The 26749-nt window shown below is 39.0% G+C and overlaps 3 protein-coding genes across 8 annotated transcripts; 2 read left to right on the top strand and 1 right to left on the bottom strand.

The window, feature by feature from the left end:
• Positions 1 to 2590: 2590 nt before the first annotated feature.
• Positions 2591 to 12389, top strand: LOC110045977 (uncharacterized). 4 transcript variants are annotated; one of them, XM_020751637.2, is made up of 12 exons: positions 2591 to 2813; positions 4152 to 4225; positions 4693 to 6111; positions 6716 to 6982; positions 7498 to 7566; positions 7662 to 8255; positions 8471 to 8577; positions 9280 to 9338; positions 10027 to 10196; positions 10535 to 10639; positions 11691 to 11779; positions 11885 to 12389. In XM_020751637.2, the coding sequence occupies exons 2-11, from the start codon at positions 4165 to 4167 to the stop codon at positions 11741 to 11743; spliced, it is 2904 nt and encodes a 967-aa protein (XP_020607296.2). In that variant the 5' UTR covers positions 2591 to 2813; positions 4152 to 4164; the 3' UTR covers positions 11744 to 11779; positions 11885 to 12389. The 4 variants fall into 4 exon arrangements, with proteins under 4 accessions (XP_020607296.2, XP_089139095.1, XP_020607295.2 ...); XM_089282969.1 differs by lacking the exon at positions 11691 to 11779 and having other exon boundaries at positions 2591 to 2720; XM_020751636.2 differs by lacking the exon at positions 11691 to 11779.
• LOC110045994 (WD repeat-containing protein WRAP73-like) lies at positions 12386 to 23167 on the bottom strand. 3 transcript variants are annotated; one of them, XM_089282972.1, is made up of 14 exons: positions 22962 to 23166; positions 22267 to 22362; positions 22035 to 22091; positions 20570 to 20686; positions 20356 to 20428; positions 19708 to 19811; positions 19043 to 19129; positions 17933 to 18067; positions 16059 to 16136; positions 15775 to 15859; positions 14897 to 15022; positions 14340 to 14423; positions 14034 to 14141; positions 12386 to 13633 (listed from the first exon to the last, which is right to left on the bottom strand). In XM_089282972.1, exons 1-14 carry the CDS (start codon positions 23028 to 23030, stop codon positions 13527 to 13529), a joined length of 1326 nt encoding a protein of 441 aa, XP_089139098.1. In that variant the 5' UTR covers positions 23031 to 23166; the 3' UTR covers positions 12386 to 13526. The 3 variants fall into 3 exon arrangements, with proteins under 3 accessions (XP_089139098.1, XP_089139099.1, XP_089139097.1); XM_089282973.1 differs by having other exon boundaries at positions 22267 to 22334; positions 22962 to 23038; XM_089282971.1 differs by lacking the exon at positions 12386 to 13633 and having other exon boundaries at positions 13822 to 14141; positions 22962 to 23167.
• Positions 23168 to 23210: 43 nt separating this feature from the next.
• Positions 23211 to 26518, top strand: LOC110045979 (signal peptidase complex subunit 1-like). Its single transcript, XM_020751638.2, has 4 exons — positions 23211 to 23339; positions 24979 to 25038; positions 25486 to 25572; positions 26316 to 26518. Exons 1-4 carry the CDS (start codon positions 23298 to 23300, stop codon positions 26424 to 26426), a joined length of 300 nt encoding a protein of 99 aa, XP_020607297.2. The 5' UTR covers positions 23211 to 23297; the 3' UTR covers positions 26427 to 26518.
• Positions 26519 to 26749: the final 231 nt, after the last annotated feature.

Raw genomic sequence — 26749 nt, 5'->3', positions numbered from 1 at the left:
ATTTCCTTCAGGATGGTGCAATACACATTCGAAAAGTGCGCAGAAACGTCTTCCAGAGGTGCTATCGGCTGTTGCAGCAATATTCCAGATTTAAAGAAAGATATACTGTACAATTAACTGACGATGATCGGCTAATGTTGCAACAAAGACGTAAACGATGGTTGATTTTGTCGAACCGAAACAAGCGAACTGAATCTGTGAGAACCATTGAAGAACTCTCACTGGAATTTGTTCCGCAGACTTTCGAACGCTATTTTCATAAATTTTCTGCTTAAAGCTAACCAGCAATTTGTAGAAATACTACCTACAACCTATATCTTCCAATCCCGCAGTATTTGTAACATACAAAGTTGTGTGATCCGATCATGATCAAGAAGCGTTTATATACTGATATGTAAATAGATCGCAACTGTACGCCGCTAACCAACACTTATTTCTCTTTCGATTTAGATAAAAGTCGAAGATTAATCCTTTAGAATTACATGATAACAAAATTGTTAGACTCACAGAGTTTTTCGAAGGTTTGGAAATCAGCAGTGCGACAAAGATTCTGTGATATAGCGTCGAAAATATGACCGCGTAACATGTGCGGACCGCTTAGGGAACACATCCTTTTCGCTTATCCGACGAATTTCGCTGCAAACTTTGAGAACAATTTACATTGGTTATTTGGAGTTACGACTTAAAACGTGTGACAATGTGAAATCGGTAATTGTATGAAATGTTTCCTTCCGCCTTGCTTCCCGCAGCTTCAAAAATACAGGTCCAAACAATACGATTTTCAATCGATCGAAGCCAATGTTTTGGAGGTCATCATGTCTCGAAAACTGCGACACGTACGTCGCTCTTATAAACATGAAGCACTCAACTGAAAGTAAAACACAAGCTGGATTTAACATAACAATCACACCTTGATAAAATACATTCTCGCTAAGGACAAATGTAAACGGGCTATAAACACGAGTGGGAATCTTATGTTTAGTTGACGAAATTACCATCCAAAGCAGTCCTTGAGTTTTCTTTCCTGCTTTTCGTTTGCCTGCTCCTCCACTTCGTATCTAGCTTTCCATTCCTAATATACAAGCAACTCGTCGGCAAAGAAGTCTTCCCCTTCGTCGCTTGAAATATTGTAAATTGCTCTCAAAGCTCTAAGCAGTGAGTTCACAGTTGTCGAACGTGCTCGATCGAAGTTTATTTCGGAGTCTTCCGAATCGAAACTTAACTCTGACTCCAGTGACGAAAAAGAAATGATTCTGAGACAAAACTTGGACGTTTTAGTCCCAAAATACATCGGAACGATTAGTTTTGTGTTCCATTTTCTCGAGCAAATACAGAGAGTTGACTGAGGCGCCATTGTGTTTGGTTCCTGGGTAGACGTCATCAGGTACCGCCGCCCCAGACTCCCTAAAACGCGGTCGTGAAACCTTCAAGTGCGACTTTGAAAGGGCATAGAAAATCGAGGATTCAACCAAATTCAAAAATTTCTTCGCCCAAATGCTTCGAATAAAGTCTAGATTCGTTTTAGCGAAAAAACAAATTTTGGGGTTAGGTGCACTTTAAACAATCGACAGCGAGCTGAAGACTAGTAGGAAAATTTCGAATTCCTTTAAAAATTGTGGCGGCCATTCGTGGTAACGCTGCGGTCGTGATGATATTTCTCATTGCAATTCCCTTTTTTATGTTTTGAATTGCAAGCACCACTTAACTCCACAGTTTATGGACCAATCGGATGCGCGCAGATAAACTTGAGTGTCCAGAATAAAGCCTCCAGCGCGAATAACAGAAATTCGTTACTCAAAACTAAATCCGTCGACATCTTTCGTTAGAATTGGCCATCCGTCATTCTGCCTGTACAAGTTATATAGTTTGTGATTGCTGAACTACACGTGGTTCAGTAAGAAAGTCGAGAAAGTTAAATCACGCTTACGGCATAGCTTGTACACTTGCGCCGAAACGTGAAATTATGCCTTCAAAACCCGGGGATTCTTTAAAGTGGGGAAACTTTAAAACGGGGAATCATTGTAGTGAAAAGTCAAACAGGAAATCTTTTTCCTCGCAGCGAGGAAAGTAGAAAGTAGATCCAATTAAATTTGTCGATGGCCTTTCCGCCAAAACGAACTAGCATGCAAGAAAAATATCACCAGGGGGTGGGGAGTCTCGTGTCCCGTCCACACTCTAACGCAGGGCAGCTCGTAGTCTATTGGAATGGCGTATGCTGACTGCTTTAATTTATACCTCGAAAACTTCTCTCTGCAAGTGAGCGTTTGGACCCATTTGAAAATCAGTATTGTAAAGGAGCTGGTGGTTCTAAGTATCCATGGAAACGATAAGAATGCGAGACAGCTAAAGTCCTGTAAATGGTCCTTTTTTTCTCTCCTTGGAAGCGCTATTTAAAAAGAAAAGGCTTCAACATCAACAAAAAATAAATATGTTTAGAAAAGTTTTCTATTCACGTGTGTTTTGAAGAGGAATCGAAGGGATGTCACCTCAGCTTGGAATTGGAGTAGTCAGAGAAATAACAGTGAACGCATCCTTGATTTTAAAAACAGGTACCAAAAATTCACCTTCAACTCATAACTTATTCATTGCTTGTGGATCGACGTTTGAAAGTCTCACTAAAACCGTGCGTCTTGCGATCGTAAGGGATATAATAACAAGTGAGTTTTGAAACAGGCAAATATTGAAAGAAGCCGTCTGCTGTTAGTCGATTCAACACTCAGGTGGGAGAGAGAGGCGAGACCAGTGTTTAGAACGATTCTTTATCTTGGTGTGAGATGAAAAGCCTGTGGTGGAAATAGATTTGCTAGTAAAGGGTAGGTAACGGGTTGAATAAGGAACTCTCCTCCGAAATCCCTAGCTTGTAATTACAAGGTAGGGATTTCGCATCAGAACATTGTTCAGTTTTACAACTGATAACTCTAGTCTGTTTTCCGGGCTTGTAATACAAAACGAAACGAGAAGTTTCTGTTAAACACACATTTTGGTGCTCCAAATTGTGAACACAAAAGAGAATGCGATACTCGGGAAGAGAAACTGAAAAGTCCTGATAACATAGCTTGCAAAAAGAGGAACCTCGGGGAAATATGAACAAAATTTGACCGAAGATCAAACTTTGCAAGCTAACTTTCCTAAAAAACAAATCGAACATTACGATCAATGTGTCAGAAGCTTTAAAAACTTTAAAATCATCAACAGGTCATCTTTTCTCTGGTATATTCAAAGTGAATTTGAATTTTACCGGTACCACTGTCTGATGTTACTTGTGGTTTAATTTTTCTTTCTGCTAGTTTTCTAATTCGTTTGACGAGTGAAAACGCACACGAACAAGACTTAAACCAACTTTTTACTATAATTTTGGCGTCTCACTTCAAAATGTTTGATTTAAAAAATGAAACATGAATATTTTATACGCGGTAGATGTTATTCATGCAAGAATCAACGCTTTCTGAAAACGTTCAGTGAACCATTTTAAATTTTCGCTTGGTTATAAAATAATGGTAAAATAGCTGCAAAAATAACAATAACCCCATCTATCATCATTTTTGTATTTGCCAAGCTTTTGAAACAGCTTAGAGGAAAATGCCAATGCAAAGATTCCACGTAACGGTCAAATAAAACATTCTAATTGTCCTGATTTCAACATCATTTATCCACTTTGGTGTTCGCCTCTAATGGTTTGCATTTTAGATATTATGAGATAAATTCTCACTGCACTAAAACATCTCAACGGGTAAATATAACGAAAGAACTGAAAAAAACTTAGTATTCAACTAATTCTAACAACTGACAACTGAAAACGTGCGTTACAGTCCTCTACATCTTCGATAAAAAAGTATTAGCTTGGTTTGTTGATCGCATGGGCGGGACTATTTAACATCACCGATAAACGTGGTAAATATCCTCTTTTATTCTACGATTAATTTCTGCTGAGCGAAAAAGAGGAAGTTTGTGACGAAAAGTCAAAGCAGAAGAAAGACTATGTTTTATTCTTTATGATATTAGACATACATTTTAATAACATTATATTACTGTGGGTAAATGCGCGAATTAAGTCGTTAAAACACGATCATGATAATTATTTCATATACGGACTATAAGTTTACAGTTTTTTAAAATAGTCTAAATGTTGATATTACTTTTTTTCTTTATAGGGGACTTCGTATCATGAACATTACCACAACCTTGGCATGGCTAATTACAGCCCATTTTATCCAGGGGCTCATAGGTGAGCTACACTCTGCAAGACCCTCCAAAAGGCCCTTTTGCACTGTGATGACCGAATAACGGTATGAAATCCGAGCGGCAATGCCCTCAAAAGCGGAAGAAAAAGAGTAAACGCCTAGGAAAAAAAAATGAAATTTCTTACTGAACTTAAAAGCATGATATGGTAAATTAGATACATTCACCAAAATAATAATAATAAAAAAAGATGAATCTATGACTATTTCATTTTGTAAAAGAACGAGATCTACCCTGTACAAGGTTACTCTCATTTTTACGTTTGCGGATGACGCCCCTAATGTCCGAATATATTTTTAATGAAAGCCATTGAACAGCACTATCATGTGGTGATACTCGGCTCATATCTGCAAAATTAAACTGGCTTGGGAATTTTTTTTTTTTTTTTTGTAACTCTTTGACATTTAGCTTTATTCTAACTAGCCACTCTCCCGCGTTCTTCTCCTTATTCAGGTCTTCCAATAGACCGGGAGCTTCTTCGTGTTAAAAGGAAGGGAGGAGGAGAGTTTGACAACGGCGAGGAACTCATCAACAAAGTAAGAAGATCACAAGACGACAAAGAAACTGAGATCAGGCACAAAAGACGATTCTTTGCCATAGACACCACTGAACATGAATCACAGGAAAGTTACAAAACCAAAATGGAGGCAAGATCGTCCCGTTCATCCCGCGAGGATAATGACATCACAGCAAAACGACCCGAGAGATTTCGACTCAGAATTCATAAGAGAAGCCAAGACGAAAGCTCTTCGATCAAAGGCGATACTATTTCTGGTTCCGGCCAACAACCAGAACCAGGCACTTCCGGTTCCGGGTTATGGAGCGGACCTTTGCTGCACTCAAAGAGAGACGATAAGCGAAGCATGAGTTCAAATTCGCTTGACAGCCTCATTGCAACATTACGGGCGATTAGCTCTCTCGCTCCAGAGGATAATGACAATTCAGATAAAGAGATCGAGTCCTCGGGATCTGGTTTATGGCTAAAACCAGACAATGCAATCGATGATAAACTGCCGCAGTTTTTCAACGAGGAAGCAAGCTCTAGGAGCGGAGAAGACGCCGAGAAAGCTCTGAACATGTTGAGCGAAACGGCGCAAATGGAACTAAGTAAAAATGGGGATGAAGTCAGCAGTGACTTAGCAGTAAGCGAACCAAGGGTTAGCGGCGAGGAGGAGAAGCCAGATAACGGCGGGAAATTGTTCCGACGTGACGTGAAGAGTGATTCACTGGCGGACGATTTAGTAGCTGCCGCTGAAAACGAAGATAAAAGTGATGATTCTGAACAGGAGGATCATCTGTCTCCCTCATCAGGATCAGGAGATGAGAAGCAGGAAGCCGAAGATGAAATGTCACAACAGCCAGATGAAGACAAAATTAAAGAACAACCAGACATAAAGACAACACGAGCGTTAGCGGATGCCCTGCTCCCTAACGCGTTTTTTCGCGTGAAGAGATCGTCTCAAGAAGACGCCATGCTGCTGTCTGAGAGCAACCTAGGTGAAAATGACGCCTTGGTTAGCAACAGTCTTGTAGCGCGCTTTTACCGCGACCAAGACGCCCTCGCCGACGCACCGGACATTACGGAAGCTTCGGTGGCATCCCTTCCTAGCGAGACCGAAGCTGTTTCCAGCCTCGATAAAAAAGTAAAGCCTGTAAAACGAGAATCGTATTACGATCACTCCGGAGACTTCTCAGAACCAAGAGTTGTGTACACAAGGGAGATACCTGAGGCCCGCGATCCAATCATAGAGCGGCCAGCAGTCTACTCACAGAGTACGGACGAAAGCGAAATGGATTCGAGTTTTGGAGGCGATGATGATGATGACGATGACGCTACTCTAACGATTCATGAAAGAGAGATTAGAGAAGATGGTATGGTGAATAAAATAGAATATTCAGTCATTGTTCGTACAAGCAAAGAAAAATAAGGGACAATTAGGGAATTTAAAGATGTGGGAATGTTTGTGAAAATGCAAACTTAGATCGGTTCAACATTAACAAATAATCGATGGACTTCGCTAAGCGTCTGTGAAGACCAAGTGATTTTTGTCTATGGGTCGTCTGTTTGGTGGGCATTCGCTAAGTCAGTTATTAACCCTTAGTATTTTGACAAACTATTATAGTTTGTCAAAGTAATAAGCCTCACTATTCGTAAGAATAACAACTATAACATATTACCGTCAAATTTCTATTTTTACAAAAGGGAAATTGTCAGCACTCAGGGGCGAAGCCATTATTCTTTTTAAAAGGGGGGTCACTCTGTGTGAAAGTGAGGGTACTCACCGGATTGTCGTGTCGTTTTCGCCACCTGTTGTAGGCTGTTTGCTTAAAAAAGGCATACAAAGGGGGGAGGGGTCACGGGGAAACTCCAGGACCCCGTAGCTACGGCCCTGGTAGTGGAGTAGAAACAGTGCCTCAGTACAAAAGGGCACTCACTTACATATTTGTCATACATGGATATCTTATATCTATATAGGATATGTTGGTTGCTATGAAGACAAGTCTCCTGACCGCGATCTTCCCACAATTCTTTCGGTGCCAAACCTGACTCCTGACTCGTGCCGCAGTGCATGCCAGGGAGCTGGTCACGCGTATGCCGGAGTGCAGTATGGGTATCTGTGCCGGTGTGGTGACTCGTACGGTAAATACACCAAGGTATCGGATGAGGAGTGCAATGCGCTGTGTGTTGGGGATCGTGCTCAGAAATGTGGTGGATTCTGGAGGAGTGCAGTATTCACGACCGGTAAGTGGGATCTACCGCTTTTCAACACTTGTGTGGAGCTCCATCGGGTCAGGAAAAATACAGCAACAACAAGCTAAGATTCTGTCACTTGGAATGGTTCTTGGTAAACCAAATACCCTCCACCTCCATGATTAATAAATTATGATCCTTCCCTAATTTAAGTTATCAACGGGTTTAACTATTGACCACAACATGCCAACCGAAAAATGGGATTAATATTTACCGTGAAACATCAGTCTGAATAGGTGTTAGCGTCGAGGGTTCCATGGATAAAGATTAAACTTAACCCCGAAAATTGCCAAATGAAGGGCGTTTAATTGTCACTTTTAAATAAGGGTCTCAACGAGTTGAACTGTTAAGGGTTAAATGGACCGTCAACCTTTATAAGGTCGCCACCTTAATGTGACCTACTTAAGGACAGCAAACCATCTTTTTTCCCCTGGGTAATGTTCTTTGCGGTTGCGATGAATACTGTAATGCTATAACATATCTTCCCCCCATTTTCCAATACACAGCCGGAGCAATGCAACCCTCAAAGCGCGGAAACTTCTTCCACATTGAAAGCGTTCAGCCAATGACAGAAGGTATGGTGCTGACATTTCAAATCTTTTGTCCACAAACTAGAAATTACTAGGTTTATAAAATTTATTTTTTCTGCGACGTTCGGTTTTCATTTTAGATATCTTCGACATACCCCGAAGTGAAATCGCCTCAGCGGAGCACGACGCACAGGAACACCAGTCATCAACCATACTAACAGAAACCTCGCATGTGACAGCCTCAGCACCCCTAGCTCCTGAGCTATCAGCATCACCTGCCTCGGAAGCTACCACACCCGAGTCATCTGGAGCATATATTCAGGAGATACACCGTGAAACATCCCTACAAGAATCTCCAGTGCCATCAACTCCGGCGCAAACCGCCAAACAGGAAGATTCTGCTGCGCATGCCTCTGGTGACTCTACTCCGCTGACTCCTGAGTCCGAACCTGCAAATGACCCTACAACTGCGCATACTCCCGAGATCGTATCTGCGCCAGCGATCTCATCTAAGTCTCCTCAAGCCTCTCTCTTATCAGAGTCTAAACCGTCTCTAGATCCGCCCACTGTAACCAACGACCAGCCATCGAAAATTGTTCGCCCTGGGAACAATCAAGCACCCCAAGGTACCCATGTGAGTCAGCTTGTGTATCTGCATCAGCAACAAGACATTTTATCCAAGCCGACCCCGAAAGCAGTCATCGCTGTGGCTCCTGAGAGAGTGAAAGCGGGAAGTAAGTTCATAAATTCTTAGATGTTAGCAAAAGCTGAACCGCATGTGTAACCAAACTGTACCAGACTTCCGTGTGGGCTAATTTGCAAACCTCTATTCCAAAGGTCTTAGAAGGAAGAATGTTGACTGAACAATAAATTCTCTCGTGCCATTTTGTTTTGTTTTGTTTTGTTTTGTTTTTTTTCAATTAAATCTTTGTTTTTGTTTCACTTCCAGCTATAGCATACACAGGAACAATCAAGCTAAAACAGAGCTGGCTGGATCAGTTTGAGGATGGAAATAGTGCGGAGTCAAAAATTCTAACGGGGAATATCGAGCAGGCGGTAAGATTGACCGTTTCAATTCCTTCATAATAATAATAATAATAAAAATGGATACCCTCAAACACCATTTGTTTCACAAACATTACGCATCTTATTTTCATGTCCTGCAGATGTTTCGCATTTTATATTTCATATCATTTTTATAATTCCTTGGTACGTTGATTTATTTCATTTTCATTTTAATGTAACTTATTTAGTAGTACTAGTACTGAAAAGCCCCCATGGGGAGTGCTAATAAAATTTGTATTGTATTGTATTGTATTGTATTGTATTGTATTGTATTGTATTGTATTGTATTGTATTGTATTGTATTGTATTGTATGTTGATTAATTGATTAGGCCAAGAACAAACGTCAACCTTTAAATGAGCCCCAACTCATGAAAATGCGCAAAAAAACGTTTTTGCTCATTATAAGTTCAACGAGTGACCACGGGCAAAATGTCATTCATCTTAGCGCCAATCAGTAACACAACCATCACCAATTTCTGTTGCCCATGGCTAGGCGTGCTGCCTTTCACAGCAAAAAATTCATCTGAGCTAATTTTTTAAATTTGAATTCGTAGCGGGATTCACGAGTGTTGTGTGGTTTCTGTCTGGTGATTAGCAGTTTTTCCCTGACGATAGAAAAACTCCAAAGTCTTTTAGTGTCAAGGGTGTTGGTTACGTACAAGTAAACTAATGACATTCATTTTGCTCCACAGTTTAAGCGTATTTTCAAGAATGAGCCCAAATTTGTTAATGCTGAGGTGGTAGGCTTTAGGTAAGACACTACTGAGAAAATCGATTGAGTTTGCATGAAATGAAATACCATATGTAATGCTGCGTGGTGCGGCGATGTACTGTAATGAGACCACTTCATTGCAGTGCCTTGTATTAATTTCATGCGTTGTTGGATGTTTACTAAAATCGTAGAGCTGAAAAAAAAAGAAACACCCTGCATTTTGATTAGCGACATGCTACTCGGTTGAGAGAAATGACAACAAGTCACCACACAAAAAAAATACCTTGAGATTGGGTTACTAAATACGGGGATTAAAATCTATCTCATATTCGGAGATCCAGGTATCCGAGTTAGGGGAAAGTCAAACGGATGAAAGCAATGAGAATAAAAGTTGGTAAACGTTTGTTCGCACCGCTTTCGCCCGTTTAGCGTTTACATATTTAGTTGTAAAGCTGATAAGACGTTAATCATCAGAATCAATGGGAACGCATTCGGATTCTCATTCGATTTACAGGAATCAGCTATTTATTTTCAATTTGCTCCATGCCTTGAAAGCAAACAAATCAACAAACCACAACAACAACCTCTATGTATAAGTTCAAGTTTGAGATCGTTTGACAACTGTACTTCAGCTTACTGTCGTGTTTATGGAGATTGCTCACGCACATAAACCAACGCAACGTCATAAAACAACTACATTTCTACACTTATCCATTCTATTCTTTAGGGAGGGGCTGGTGAAGCACAACCCTAACACCATTCGAAAAGTCATAGCACCTTTCATCTTAACGTTCAAGAATGGCGTCAAAGGCATCGAAGAAAAGTTGAAGAACATGGTACAGAACTTGGGAAAACTGGACGACATGCCAGTCTACAAGGATTCCCTTCAAATAGCTGGTAAGTAAAGAACAGATCGTGATATTAGAACGCAAGTAAATTCAGTTTCAATGGAAGCCCGTTTTCGATCACTTCTTGAGCCTACGGGTTTAGTCAGCAGGGAAGTTGATAAGAAACATGACATATATTGTAGCGACATGCTCACATGGCAAATTTTCCGAGTCAACAATCTTTAAAGCAGGATTTCTTTAAGCTAGCGTTGCAAAATGTTCTACTGAATGAACGAAAGGGGGCAGAGGGCGAGGCCGAAAAAGCCTTTTTAGACCCAGTGTCATTACCTACAAGTTTCTTTACTTTTTGGAGATATTAATAGAAAATAATTTTCTTTTGGTTTGAAGAATACGGTCATTCACCAGCTGCAGAGAAGGCAAAGACTGTAAACGAGATGAGCAAAGCTAAACACGAAGACCAGGATGAGAAGCGAAGTGCTGTGAACGTTCCAAGTAAGAAATGATTAGTTTAAAGAACGTCAGCAACCAGTTTTGTTAATCAAAAATTGACGAAACAGCGTAACGGTGCTACTTTCAAAACATGGATTCTTGCTGCGAGGCAAAATGCCAGATTTCCACTTAATTTCAAACAAATGTCTAGTCCTCGTTGGTTCAAGGTTTGAAACGTTTTGGGGTTACCTTTTTCCTACACCTTAGTCACTCTAGCTCCAAATATTCGTGGAGACAGACCGATTGCTATCAAAGGTATAATTCTAGTAATATATCAAACACGAAAGACCGTGTTTGACCACATTTCCAAACACCGAGGAGAGAGTCGAAAATACGACGCGCAGCAGAGTTGACGAACTTTGATGTGTTTGGAAATGTGGTCAAACACGATCCTGAGTGTTTGATATATCTTCTCAATCGAAACTAAAACTAAGGAGTAAATGGAGAATCAAAATCGAAAAAATGTATGCTAATTAAGATCAGATATCCAAACACCGTCAAGGTCCTGATTTCCTGAGTTTGAGAATGTAATTGCAAAAACCTCATAACACCCTGTCGTATGAGCTTCTGGCGCACGCCTGACGTTGCCTGGTCATCCTCCACCGTCTGAAACAGATCGTGCAGTTATTTAGTGTTTCAGAACAAATGAATTTAGGGTCCGTCCACACGTATCCGGATATGTTGGAATCCGCAACTTTTTCTTTCCGGATACGGCTTCTGTCTACACACATCCGGCAAAAAAGTTGCGGATTCAAAAATATTCGGCAGCGATCCGGATATTTTTGGATCCGCTCTCCAGAGTGGAAAAAAAAAAAAAAAAAAAAAAAAAAAAAAAAAAAAAAAAAAAAATCCGCAACGAATCCGATAACGTGTGGACGGTGAATCCGGATATTTTTTAATCCGATGACGTAGCAAAATCGTGTCTAGTCTCTTACCGAACAATAAACCAATATGGCGGCACAACGTGTAGGCCTAGTTTCTCCAGAGTGATTTCGGATACCACTGGATGCGTGTGGACGGGGCCTTAGACTAATTTCAGATCTCTCTTTTTCAGACGGTGGCGTTGATCCATTTCTTAAAGGCATCTTTAGTCAAATTTCGACGTGACAACCTTAATTCTATCTATCAAAGTTTCTAATACAGGTAAGGAATTGTCCCTAATCTACATGACCAATTTTTTAGGTCTGTCGTGTGACGTTTATTGCTATCCACGAATGTGTACTAATTGTCATCTTTTACTGATTTCAGAGAAACCATACACCTTACAGCTTTTTCTGATGAAAGACTTCTTTGGAAAGAAGAAAAGAGCCACACAAGTATTAACTCACTAAATACTGAGTTGTTCAAGAAAGGCTTGCCCCAACAGCAACATTTTACGACATAACATTAAAATCGCCTTTGTTTTCGTTTTCAGAAACTTACAAGGAAATAGTACGTAGAAGGTGTACAAGTTATACTTCTTAAGCATTGAACTTCAGAAGCAAAACCTTGAAATAAGTAATGCTACTTGGAAAAGGGATCAAAGTACGTCGAAAGCAAGATGAACTAAGTGTTCGTGTGATGGAAATACCTCTTGCTAACGCCAGAAATCTCACTCATGCATTATTTATTGATTTTTTTTTTAAGTGGCACACAACAGCTGAGCATAACGAATAAAAGGAGTCTAGTGATCCTGAAATGACAGAACTGCGATAATTTTTGTTTACTCTGTACATTTTAAAAAAATAATAAAAACAGAAGGAGAACAACTTTATCATTTGTTTTAGTGTTTTAATAAAAACAACACTAAAATGAGGCAACAACAAGAAGTACAGCATCCATCCATTGTCTGAAAACGTAAATTAGAATACTCTTCTAATATTATCGAAGTGCCGTTTCCAAACACTTGAAACGAGTACAGTTCGGACATCGTTTGTAGAAAAAGTCAATTTTACAAAGTTTGTTGGTTACGCTGGTTTCATCTCCTTTAATCTCATAACTCGTTTATTGAGTTCGTGTGGCTACAGTGAGAAGAGCGTGAAACGAATTGTCATTGTACCACCACTATTTAGACGGAAACATATATATATCGCAAGAACATTATCCTTACAGTCAATTTCCTCCTACCTTACGGTGAGAGGAAGATCTAGCAGAAGCATCGTAACTCACTTAGTCGCCTCTGAACAATGTTACATATATATATTCAAATGATTACCCTCTCATTGATAAAAATGTTTTTCTTCAGATTAAAACAGAAGCGAAACATTTCAATACTCATTCTCAATCCTAGTTGCGCTAGGTAGAACAAAAGACCGTCAAAAAACAAACAAACAAACAAACAAACAAACAAACAAAAACAATTAAAAGACAAAACAAAATATAGCGCCGTAAGAAACATTCCATTACAAGTTCACATACGAGTTCACGAATTGGAAATCCTGTTCCCCAAAATCAATTGACGGTTCTTGACAAATGCATATTTTAACACAACTGTCAATACCATTTTTACGTACAGTATATTTTATCGAGCACAGCGGACATACCATTTGCTTTCTATACATTCAAATTATCCCTACAATGCTCCATGCACACAAGTTCAACTTACATCAACAGGCATTGTCTACTAAAAAATATATATATATTTAACAACACGACTTGCCACCCTTGTGGTTACGTGGTTAAATTTGCTGTTCAGGCTCGTTGGGAAGAAACCGCACTGATCGTCAGTTTAAATGTCTAGGGCAGGCCACTACAATTGTTTGTAAAGTGAAGTGTCACACACTTTAGCACATTACTAACTATGATTACAGGGATAAATGATGGCCGGGTACCTGAAGATTCTCATTGTGTGATTCATTTTGCAGAACGTTTGCTTATACCGTACCACGAGGAATCGCCGTAAAACTAAACGTTATGTCCGTGGGTCTGTCAGGAAACAAAGACACATATGGTCTTTTCCCAGTAGCATGAGAATGTTGCCATCAGGGTGGAACTGCAGAGACGTGATTTGGAACGTTACTGAAACGAAGCCACACAATTTTTAGTATTAAAATCATTGAGGGCGAGGCAATGAAGATCAAAGCACAAATACATGCTTTTATGGCTTTAAGGCAATGGCTACCGAGCGCAAGTGCATGTCCTGCGGGGAGTAGGGTCAAAGAGCTTGGGACGAAGAAGTAATGGGGGGGGGGGGGGGGAGGGGGAACGGGGTGCAAAGGTCTAATAGGGAGAAAACACGATATTTTCATGTGTTCTTACTCAACCCAAAATTTCATCCGCTACCACGACACGCCCAGTCCGAGAAGGAAGAGCGATAGACTGGGGGCGAGGAAACCAGTTAGGTTCTTGTCAACAGAGCCAACACTAAGATTTGACTGAAACCAAACAAACAAAGAACCAAACACAGCAATATCGTTACCTTCTGTGGGTACAACCACTGACACACAGCCTGCAGGGGACCACATGTAAAGCTTGTTATTCGCCGTACAAATTGCAAGGCGCGGCTGTTTAGGGTCCCATTGGAAAGCTACGACATACAGAGATTGAAAGAAATCAGATTTAAGTGGGTTTTCAAATAAGCTTACAAAACATTTTAGAAATCGCTACTACAGCTTTCAAAACAGCTGCAAAATGACACGTTTCTCGAGTTCAATCATATGGAGACGTTTCGCGTTTAACAGCTCTGCACAGACTGACTGGCACATTAAATGCAATCAGCACAAACCTCTGACAGGACTGGACTGTAGTAGCATTGCTGTCAGACATAACTTGGAAACTTCCCACAACCACACAGCGTTCGGCATACTGTCTGCAAAAGCCACAGAAAGATATGTGAGTTAAAAAAAATTGAACAATTCCAAAAATCAAAGTAGGCTCGATTTCCGCCGTGCTCTTGAGCCCCGTCTGCCTAGTTCCTGTACTGCTTTCTCTCAGGCCTTCACGGTCAATTGATTTCGGTGACTCGAACCACGTGAACCGAAAACGATTGACCGAGGCGAAATATCGAGGCCTAGGAACTAGGCAACGTCCCTTTCTGAAAAGAGTGGAGGAGCGCGGGCTCCTTTCACGAACAGCGGCCGGTAAACGAGCCTAGAAAAACAAGGCAACAGTCCAAAAAACCTGCAGTCTTCTCCATTTTCCAACAGAAGTTATCTCTATTTCCCATGCTCTTCCAAGGTGTGGGTAAACGGGTTAAAGAATTCCATGCGTTTTGAAGAATTCCATACTTTTTTTGCTTGGCCCAAAAGCCATGGTATCCACTGTTTGCTCCACTGTACTTACCATTTTTAGTCGCCAGATATCTGTTGTCTCGACTGAAGGCAACTTGGCCAACTCCAATTTTGGGGTTCGCTTTTTCTGGGTCCGGTTTAACATAAGGAACCTGAACTGGGACTGGTTGCACCTCATCTAAAAATTATGAATAGAATTATGAACATTAGTTTTACAACCCGGATTGTTTTACTTCAAAAACTCAAATACGTTTTCCGATTGGAGAATCTAACGCGTTACGTGCGATGGGTCAAAACTGGCTTACATCAACTTGAACTTTCGACTCGCACATGATCAGCTTGTGCACATTAAAACCGCGGCAAATTTGTGTTCCAGCCGGCATAAAGCAAGTATTTTTTTTGTCGCAGTTTGTTCTATTTTTGAGTTGGGAGGTATAACAAAACACCTAATGACTGGCCCCACGGGAAAAAGTGAGTTTTGTTTCCTGTCAACCCTCAATGTTCCCCTCGGCAAAACAAAACTCCTTCGCTTCGTACAACATTGAGGGTCCAGGGGGAAAAAACTTGGCGCTCATCATTAAGTGCTCACTAAATGTAGCTGAAAATCATTCATTCCTTATGGATTACAGCTTCCAGGGCATTAGACAGTGTTAGCTAAGAGCAGTGAACACCATCCTGAGGAGTGAAAAGGAGAAGTTTTGCGCAACCCACGAATTTTCTCTATCTCGCTACTGACAAGATGACTCTCTGTGGCTGTACTGGTTTTCCTTCGACAATGTAAAATTAAAGCAAAGGATCTCGCCATAAAATAAATGAATAGCTTGAGCACAGACCACGGGTGTCAATTCTTGCTTCTGGGGTGTTCCCTACCCCCATAAGCTCTGTGGTACGTTTATTGAGAACGTTAATTTTCAAAATGTCCGCCCTCACATTTACTCTGTACTGTAAATCCTCCAGGAGGCATACTCTCTCCTCTGAGCAGAGGTGGCTTTACTTCCACCTCTTTGTATACAATCTAAAAAAGAAACAAGTAATATTTCCTTTGAAATACACAGGAGCACAGGGTGGATGCTGAGCTCTTTGCAGCAAAACATTAACTAAAAATAACGTTGTAAAGCAGCTAGAGAATTGGTAGTGAAAATCACGATGGAAAAAGAGCCAAGATTAGAGTTCAAAGTTCAAAATGTAGTTTTTAACTCTCCCCTCTGACTTACCACAGAAGGTGAATCAACGGTGTGTGTATGATTGTGTTCTGCGACTAACTTCCAAGTAACATGGTTTAGCACTCGGCACTGAAACAAAAAAACAAAGGATTGGTATACAGTTATTAATATAAGGTGGCTCAAAACAGGTTCCAACACTTAGATTTTGATGGGTCGTTATAACCACTCTTAATTTAATGCTACAATCATGGTATCAAAAAACTGCCCAATCACTGGCGAACACGTTGTTATCATTTTTGTGACACAATAGGTTACCATAGCAACAGTAGGACCCCCACCCTTAATTACAGCTCTAGGGGCTTATAATTCAAAAACGGCACGGTGAAACTTTTTTATATTATCAGCTTTTGAAAAGCATGATAAGACGCAACTTTTGGCAAAGTTAAAAAAAATTCTGTACACAGGGTTCAGAGCCACCTTAAATTTTCGAAAATTTAATTAAATCTAATATCTGTTTAACCCGGCCCTGTTTACAGCAAGTTAGCCTGACATGATCCTGCGATCCAATCGAAAAACAGCACTTGGTCAGTGGTCAACTTAAAAAGAAAAACATGTGACCTCGATGAGCACTAAACTTGAGCCCTCAATATGGTCATGTGATACTGGTCAGTGGATACCTTGTTTGGCAGGTGTCAACTGACCATAACATGGACGCCTAATATCAAAGAAGGACGCTATAAACAAAGGCTGCACGTCTCTGTCAACCTATTAGCTGGAGTATGGCCGCTATCTTGCGCGACTCTGTCGCCGGCGACGACGACATCGCCGTCGTGCGCGCCACGAGCAACACCGCTTTATAACTATGAGAGAATCAATTCATGGGTTTCCATTTCTTTCCTATATGTGTAGGTGGCTCTGCTTCCAGGGCCGCTATAAGTAGATGAACTCAAGAGAAACACAGGGAAGCCAAAAGTTTGTATTAAGTGTCACATGACTGTACATGTATTTATGATGCTCAGGAATCATCCTTCTTAATATCTGGCCAAGATTTTGCCGACAAAAGAGTGCTGCTTGGCCAATTTGAAGTTTACAACGCATAAGTAGACAAAAACAAACAGAATTACCTAGAATGCTGTAACCGCTAGCCCCCTAAAGTGCTCGCCTAGTAAGCAAGCTATAATCAAACCTGTCCTAGGCGTACACCCTCGGGGCCCGTGCTAGTGTCCGCTTAATAAAGGGTGTCCGTTGAAAACAGGTTCCCTCAGAATTCGTCTTAAAGGGGTCATGTTAATATTCGTCAGTATTAAAAGACCTTGAAGGGGTCAAATGGCATTCTCGTGAACGGTCGATAACTCTGAAATACAGTATTTTCATGAACAATGACAAGTACGTGAGGTAAAGCAATTTAAGTATACAGTAACAGTATCTATATTGATCAAATCATGTGAAGGTTCACACAATCAAACAAGAACAAAAGTTCTGTAAAAGCAAAACCGAAAAACAAAATATTGCATTTCTGTGACAGCTCAGTTTGTTGGCAAACTCAAATGACCGATCTACTAAAACGTGGACAAAAAGAATCATACACTCTTTTCGCAGTACCCGTTTGATACAGTTTTCTGACAATAAAAATGACCATAAAAGACAAGTTTAAGGTGTCCGCGTCCGCTTAATAGGGGTGTCCTTTGAATACAGGTATTTCTTAGAGTGAATGTGAGAAAAGGAAAATGGGACTTGCACTGCTATCCGCTTAATAGAGAGTGCCCGTTAATATGGAGTCCGCTTAATACAGGTTTGACTGTACATACATGTACGTAGTAAACTTGTACATGACTGTACAAAGACTTAAACTCAGTCTCCCCTTTAGAAATTATACCATACCATCATGATGTTAAAATACAGACATGTAAATCTATGTAAAATACCTTCTCATCGAAGCTGCCTACAGCTAAAAACTGACTGGACGGAGACCAACAAACAGATTTGATTCCAAGAGCAAACTCATAACCACTGTATTTCGACAGGCAACGACCATCCATTGAATACAGCAACAACTGATACTAAAAACAAATTTAAGTGGAATTAAGCAGCAGCTTAATAAGTACATTTGAATAGATCGATGAAAACAAAATCTAGAGAAAGTTACAAGAACAGATGAAAGGAAATTTGATGTCATCTTCAGTTTAGGTATAACGTAAAGACGTCTACAAAATATAGTGTCTACAGTCCCTCATTTTTCTTAGGCTTAGTGAACTAAGGGAGGACACAGGGGGAATGAAACACTTGTGAACCTCATTTTTCCTTTTTTTTATTTTTGCTTGTTTTGTATTTGCTTTGTTTACTTTTGTTTTTGCTCTGCTCAGAGGTTTTATTAACGTTATTCAGCACGAGGACAACTGGTTTGCACAGGCGGGGAAAACTTTTTGAACCTACATGTACCTAGAACATGAGTCTACATATCTTTTGTAAGTGCCTCACATTTTAGAACCACAATTCAACTTATGCCTGTTTTGACGTCACAGCCTGACTAGTCCCAGGTCAGGCTAACCTGCTACCTGAACCACATTTTCAGATGGTTAAAATGCTGTGAAAAACAAGAAGATCAATTTTTTTTTTTTGATTTCCATATCATGATCTTGTATATATTCCATAAATAAAAGCAATATCTGTCATTATAAGCCATCAAATATTTTCGCTCGCGCGCGATTGGTCTAAACAAGTCACGTGCACAAATATTCCCCAGTCTGAAATGGGGAATATCCAAGAATATCCCCCAATTTTCAAAATTTTGCGCATTGCAAAAAAAGGTTTGAAGAATAATAAACACAATAGCCTTCATTTGGGGCTAAAATATGCTCGGATATTTGTCCTTGGACACTATCTGCACCTCGAAGCTCACAGTTTTCCTCGAGCTACGCTCTCGAAAAACTGTTCGCTTCTCAGAACAGATAATGTCTGCGGGCAAATATCCTAGCATATTTTTGCACCAAATGGAGGCTATTGTTTATTTATACACTTTAAAAGGAATAACATACTCTTAACAGAGAGTCCCACACACAAAGAACCCTTCCATCAGGTGACCATGCCAAATCAGCCAGGTCCTTAGTTTCCACTTCAAAGTGCTATAAAATTAATAAAAGATGAACAATGCATATACCTTTAGTTATTAACTGCAGCTGACTCATGATAACTCAAACCTTCTAGGGAAATTGAAAAAGTTTGAGTTATCAGGAATTCAAGTTATCAGGAACTGAAAATAAATTCATGACTGGAACTAAGGAGAAAACAGTGTTTACTGTATTCTTTTCAGACAGTCAGAGTGTACATTTTAAATATCTAATTTAATTATAGAGAAGCTGAGTGAAAGTGGAAGAATACAGACAGTACTAAATTAGAATGCAACATAACATGAAACAAAACAAAGCAAAGCAATGCCGCAGGAGAAAGCCAGTTACTCTGAACTTTGCGGTTTAAAAGAGAACAACATTGGGCTATTGCCACAAAGTTCAAGCTTCATGCTTTCCCTGGTAAAAGCTACATGTATACTGGGATGTTGCTGATTTTGCCAAGGATCATGATGTACATAGGGTTGTACAAGTTTCTATTTATTGCTTGCACTGATTAGTTCTCAACTGTCTTGAGGCAGATCAAGTAGGTAATTGCCATGATATGGAATTCTGAAGATGTTCAAAATTTGTACCTTAACAAGTTGCCAGGATGTGCAAGCAAATATACTGATGCAGTCTTTGCAGTTTCTTCTTTCTGCTAGCGCCATGTATTTTCCATCTGTAGTGAAGTCAAGACCTATGGCAAAATTTGGAAAGGTCAGGAAAACAACACTGAACAACAACAATAGATCTGTCAGTCAATTACTGCCAGTCTCCAGCCTAGATACTAAATAAAGGTACCTTAGCTTACAGTCCAGACATAAATAATTTATTCAACGACATACATATCCTGAATGCAGGATTATCCATTTAACATACAGAAGCTTTTGCATGTGCATTATTTTTCAGCTGAACTGTATGTAAATGATTTGATTTTGAAGGCTTACTCTGTAATCTGAAATGTCCGGAGACCACCAATCCATGCAACGATTTATAACTGCCCTAAAATATCATTGGTAATATTAATTAACTTATTAATAGTTTTTAACTATGGTATTGTCTGTTCACAGATCTTTTAACATTCTCCCTATGATTGCCTAACAGTTGCTTATGACGAAAAAAAAAATGGCTGTGGACAGACTTAATAACTGTGGCAAAACAAAGCACAGGGCTATATACTGTATGCTCATACTGTAAGTGGGATAAAGCCAGTTACCAATGCACAAAAAATTAATCAATACCTGCATTGGCATGTTTGGGATACTTGATGTAGCTCACAGATTTGCTAACCAAAGACCAAACCGAGATTCTCAGCTGAAAAGAGTACAGTGTACAATTGTTAGAAAAAGATGTAATGAGATCAGGTTTGCAAAGAAACATTACAAATAGCTTCTTCCCAATCACTACTGCATTCTGTAAGTATGCTCTGCATGTTTCTACATATTAAGCACATACCTGAAAATCAGCAGTAGACAGAATATGTCTTCCATCAGGACTCCATCGCACAGCTACTAGTCCTGCTAGACCCTCATCAATTTTACATGTCCAGTCTGGTTTCTCAAGTGACCAGACCTATAAAATTTAAGAAAGAATCTCTAATAAGCTTTCTTTGACATGTAAAGATCTACGTGTACATGAATATACTTGACTAGACATACAATGTAACAGGGTTTTCATTATTTTTTTAGTCAGCTGAAGCCTTATTCTCCACACCCATAGCAAATTTATTACTTAGTGGGTGAATTCTCTAAACAACACGGACTTTCACCTGTAGCATCAAGGGAGAATCAAGCATACTCAGCCGTAACAGGTGTTACGGCTTATGGCCCTTAATGACAGCCCTGTGTAATATGGAAGCCGATGACTACAATAGGCAAGTCATGACAGACAAATACGTACAATGTAGATTTATATTAATACTGAAGTGCCACACATTGATACTAATATAGCCTTGTTTGTCCTGTTACTGAAAATAATGCCAATACCATTCAGCACTATTGAACTTAAAGTACACGTAAAACGATGCTGTGACAAACAAATGCAAGACATCCCAATATACATGTACATTTCTAAGGTATACATGTACATTGTATTTGAGCCAGAAATGGTTTTTCATTGAATGTGAATGTTTTCATAGACATTTAAGGATTGATTTGGACCAAATTTTGGGCTTTTTACCCAATGACATAGATCATTCTGACATTCTCGCCATGAATTGAACCACTCACTGCCAAGACAAGCTAATTACATTGGTGATAAGATGTGCAAAAATACATGTATACATGTACATGTCATCAAAGGAGAGGTGGGTGGTTAAAAAAATTGGATACAACTTACATGTGTACGACCATGGAACTTAGAGCAAGTAATCGTGAAAGGGGCAAGGAAGTCCCTTGGGTGCTAAAGGGTAGTCAATCTCTGTTAGAACAACAGGAGCATAATAGCATTGCATGGGACAAGTTTTGTAGACATTTTTGCATTGAGAATATTCCAGCATTTCAAACAAACATTTTGTTAAAATGTGATTTTTGATTCAAAATTTTGGGACTAAATTGACCAAGGATTAACATCACTAAGGAATGATGTACTATACAATGTATTAATGGTACTCTTTTTTACTTTTAATAACATAAATCTTCACTATTACTTTAATTTATTATTTCATTTAATTTCATTTGTCTCAACCTTGGAAATCAATCAATCAATCAATCAATCAATCTTTATTTGTACTCACTCTTGCTTAATAATATAAAAGTTACAATGTTCAATGAAAATATTACAAGTAAAAGTTAGAGTACTCGCTGCCTGGAATGTCCATAGGGGCTAGTGGAGCCAGGCAGACAGTTCAGGCAGCCAGTTCCATTTTCCAAACAGAAAGTGTGTATAACTAACCAGACAGTAACATTATGCATGAACTTACTTGCACAAGTCCCCTTTTGAACATTCCACATAAAATGTATAAGGAATCTGAAGACCACTGTGCGTGTATGTATAATAAAATCAAACAAGAGTTACACAAAGAAAACAATTAACAATGAAAAAAAAAATGTGCATACATAACAAAGTTTAATTGAGTCTGAAGTAAACTTCAAATGTATAAATACTTCAAAATTGATGTCAAAAGTATAACCACATCCAAAACTTCACTATACCTCTATGTATTGTATAACATCTAAACAGGTGTACAGTTGAAGAATCTGAAGGGTTTTCACATCCCTCACTAACAATCGATATTGAACACAATTACCCTGTAAATTGCATAAGAAACAAGTGAGCTTGTTCAAACTCTAGAGGACTTATCACGGCAATAAATAGCATTAAAAAATCACTATGATCAAGAGTGCATGAGGAAATTTTCATATTTATGAAAGCTTATGCAAAGTTAGTATAATTTAATACCATAAGAAATGCACAAGTAAATTGTGCTTTTCATGCATTCTGATTGATTAACTCAAACACGATTAGAAAGTATTATTCAACTCCGAGCAGCGATTTTGAAATTTCGCGGGATCTGTCAGTTTATTGTCAGAAATATAACAAATTAATGTTTTTGTCCGCTTGTTATTCAGCTTGTGTGGCACAAGTATACCCCACAGGTACTATAAAAGCTTACTGCTGCTTACTGAAACAATTATTCACCTCAGAGTAGGTGAAAGTGGCAGATATTTAAAACGCCGCTTCACCGCTCGGTCAATATTCACCACTATACACCTCCATTTCGGGGAATAATTGTTAAAGAGGTTATCAAAATCCAGAAGCTAGTAACCAAGGCCCATGGCATCATTTGTAACCTTGCACCTCTAAAAAAAAGGATCAGAGGGGAAAAAAAATGAAACTAGTAACTTACCAAGTATTTTCCATTTGGAGAGAACCCACTCAGCTGATTTGTCTGCTTAAAAAGCTCTGAGAAGTTCATCGTTAGGGAAATATGCTTTCCTGGTACAGTTCAGTGCATTCTTTGCGGTGAAAATATCACAAAATCTCCAATAACGAAACACCAAGAAATTCGAAGGAACCCGCCATAATAACAAACTTGGTAACCAAGCTTGTAGGATAGCCGTTACCACGCATGAGCTGCACTTTATCCGCTGACTGTAAATATTGTTTTCTCATCTCTTTTCTAAAGACGTGTATTGACCTCATCGGCCACTTTCAAGAAAGATCACAAGGCTAACTTGGAACGATGAAGCTCAAAAATCCCTTCAAAAACATCCCAACGCATATGGTAGGTTTTTTTTTTCCTGATCTCCATTTCGTAACAGTTTTACCTCAAGTTCCCGCTTATTTCTACTCTATTTATTCTGCACCCACGCTGTGACGTTCTGTGTCTTCTGTTCAAAATATAAACCACCGTTCAAACTAAATTTGAGCTTAACAGAATAAAAGCTTATGAGCAGTTAGATTAATTTATCAGTTTTATTCAGTAACTTCATCAAGCAGAGAGCTCCACGAATTTATGGAAACAAAAGAGGCGATCAATTCATTAAAAAAAAAAAAAAAAAAACACCCCATAAGTCTACTAATACCTGCAGTGTACATGCAAGTATACATGTTAGTGTACGAAGGGACGATCTTGTGTAGCTGCTCATTTTATTATTATTATTATTATTATTATTATTATTATTATTATTATTATTATTATTATTATTATTATTATTATTATTATTATTATTATTATTATTATTATAACCAAGCCCTTATGACTGCATGGCTACACTGCATGGTACCATTTCTAACAACTTTAATGTTTATTTGGTCTTAACTTACCTTTCTAAGTTGTGGTGCAGTTCTTTGGAAGTTTAGTTCTTATGCTATAGGCCTACATGTATTATTTCTTTCTTTTTCAATGTCGTGTACAGTGTAGCCTCTGAGCAGGCTCTAGTGTTTGGCTTTCACACTCAGGTGCTACTATCTTGACTTTTCACTTTGGTGCTTGAGCGAGTTTACTAATGACGCATGGGGGGCTTACCTAGAACATGCACAAAAGCCATTAAATTTTGAAGTTCCTCCATTCGCCCATGAATAGAGCATTCTGATTGGTCAGAAATGACAAGTGCCATTAGTGTTACAAAAACTAGGACAACCAAGTCGAAACAAATCAATGCAACTCAAAGATTATCTGCGCCAAGGGTACATGCCACTAGAATTAGAATGCAAGCAGTGGAATGTCTAGCGTTCTCACAGATATTATCACTGCTCAAGGGGCAGAATTTAGAATTCAATTGCTTTCTTGCAGGCTCTCAACTACTTCATACACTGAATCTTCTCTTGCAGCTTAGCTACATTTGTGCCTATCTTGTGGCTTCACTGCTCACATCTCCAACCTAAACATGAGAACCTGCTTGCAGGCTACAGCATTTACCGTAATTATAATGTGTGCAGAAGCAATTAAACTTTGCATTTTCAATATAGGCTGAAAAAAAAAAAAAAGAGGAAAAATAACAGCAAATTTTTTGTTAATATATACGTAAGTAGTGTTTCCATAACCTGTTCTCTCACTAGCACCTTGTGAAATCTTCAGATAATAATTATGGCATGGCCAAATCACAGATACAACTTTTTGTCCATAAGGAGGTTTGTCATTGAAGGAAATAGGGATCTTATGTATGAGTTGGGTATATATCTATATGTACATGTATATGCAAGTACATTGTAAGCCATGTTTCAAAGGCATCACTGAACTTCTACCATGAAAAGGTGATGGGATGGGACAGGTTTTCTTCACTGCCAAACTAAAGTTTTAACCTGTGCATGTACTTGTATGTTATTTGGTTGTAGACTAACATGCATGTAATTTGTACAATGCTGTTGCAGGTATATATTCTTTTTTGTACATATAATATCTCTCTTTCGTACTGTTGTAGGACTATGAAGGTCAAAAACTAGCAGAAAGGCTTTTCCATATCATAATATTGTTTTTCGGGGTAAGTAAAATGATTAAATAAATATATTTTGTTCATCACACATTTTATCTTGAATCATTTCATGACTGTAAACCCATTTTTAGGTATATGCAAGGTGGAGGAGTGTGGAACATTATTTCAGTATTGTGATGAATAAGTGACGAGAAAAGCACGCTGTTACGTGCAAGATTTTCATGAGTATAGATTCACCTTAAAGCATTTCTTCCACCTCCACAACATGCCTGGTTTTCTAAAGTAAATTCTTTAAGATGTAAAGCAGTTGATATAGTCATAGAGAGCAATGTGCAATTAGTTGCAAACATCCAAAAAATAATAACAAACAAACAAAAAAGGAAGTCAAACATTTGAAGAATTCAAATAGCAGTGTATTTCCATAGCACAGAATCCTTTCCCTGTGGTAGTCATACAGATTGTATCATTCTGGTGTTTTTTTTTTTTCCTTGACAGGCTGTTGGTTTTCTCTGGGGTTACTACATACAGCAGTTTGGTGCGACTATTATCATTGTTGCTGCTGGATTTATTGTTAGCTGCATCGTAAGTAATGGAACAATAAAATTTGTTGTCACCTTGCCTTAAAATTGTCATAATATTTTGATAGTATTTTGTGCTTCCCCCTCCCCCTCCACACTACCCACCCACATAGTAAACCAAATCAAAAAGAAGCCCCACCTCCAAAACTTTCAGACTCAAAGTCAGGGTCAGGTTGTTCAAAAGCTGGTTAATGCTAACCCAGGATTAAAAGTTAACCAAACTATTAATTTTTCTTGTATAAAATGTTTTTCTCTACTATGTTTGTGAAGTTTGAGATAATCAGGTTATTCAAACCCAAGAGGATAAACAAACATACAAACAAACAGAAAACCTCACGGAAAAGGAAAAATTATAGAATCAAAATTCTTGCTAATCCTGGGTTAGCTTAATCAGGCTTTGAACAACCCAGCCCAGAGATGCTGGTATTTCAGGAGGGAGTAAATCTAGAGGACCCAAAGAAAAACCCTGAGGGCAATGCAGGAACCTACAACAAACTCAACAAACTCGACCCACATACTTGTATGACACTGGGCTGGAATTGAATAAAATAAATAAAATAAATTAACTTGGCCACATTGGTGGGCGGCAAGCACTCCCACCACTGCACCATCCCTGCTCCTGAAAAATAAGCCCCACGTAGACATTTAGTTCACGCTATTACTATTATAGGAGTTCAGCTACATTCCTGGTGTGCAACACTGTTGTCTGGGCAGTCGACTGAATTGCTCTTGTATGTTTTGTTACAGTTGGTGTTACCTCCCTGGCCCATGTACAGAAAACATGCACTCGACTGGCAGAAACCTCGCCCAGAAAAAACCGACACAAAGAGAGAAGGAGGAAAGAAAAAGCAAAAGTAGTTGCTTTGCTTTTTTAGGTCTTGCTTTGTAATAGTAAAATGAAATAGCATTAAATATCTGTACAATTGTACAATAAATATAATCATGTACAATTCTCTTGTTACAGTTTACTTTTTAGTTTTTTTTTTTTTTCTACGTAAGGGATTTTTTCGTGATCTGGTGGCAGTAGGTTGCGGTAAGGCCTTCCCACTTTTGTACTGCCATGTCTCCACCAGTCTTGAGGGATGACCTTATTTTTTAACTTTTCTTGAATAAGCAAATTCAAACTTTACCAAAAGACGCTTAACCGCAGGAAACCCTTGCATACAATCAATGTAAACATC

This window comes from Orbicella faveolata, unplaced genomic scaffold (genome assembly GCF_042242905.1).
Source record: "Orbicella faveolata isolate gen_17 unplaced genomic scaffold, um_ofav_v1 contig_12, whole genome shotgun sequence".
Lineage (NCBI taxonomy): Eukaryota > Metazoa > Cnidaria > Anthozoa > Scleractinia > Merulinidae > Orbicella > Orbicella faveolata.
This window is presented reverse-complemented; position numbering and strand designations above follow the sequence as displayed.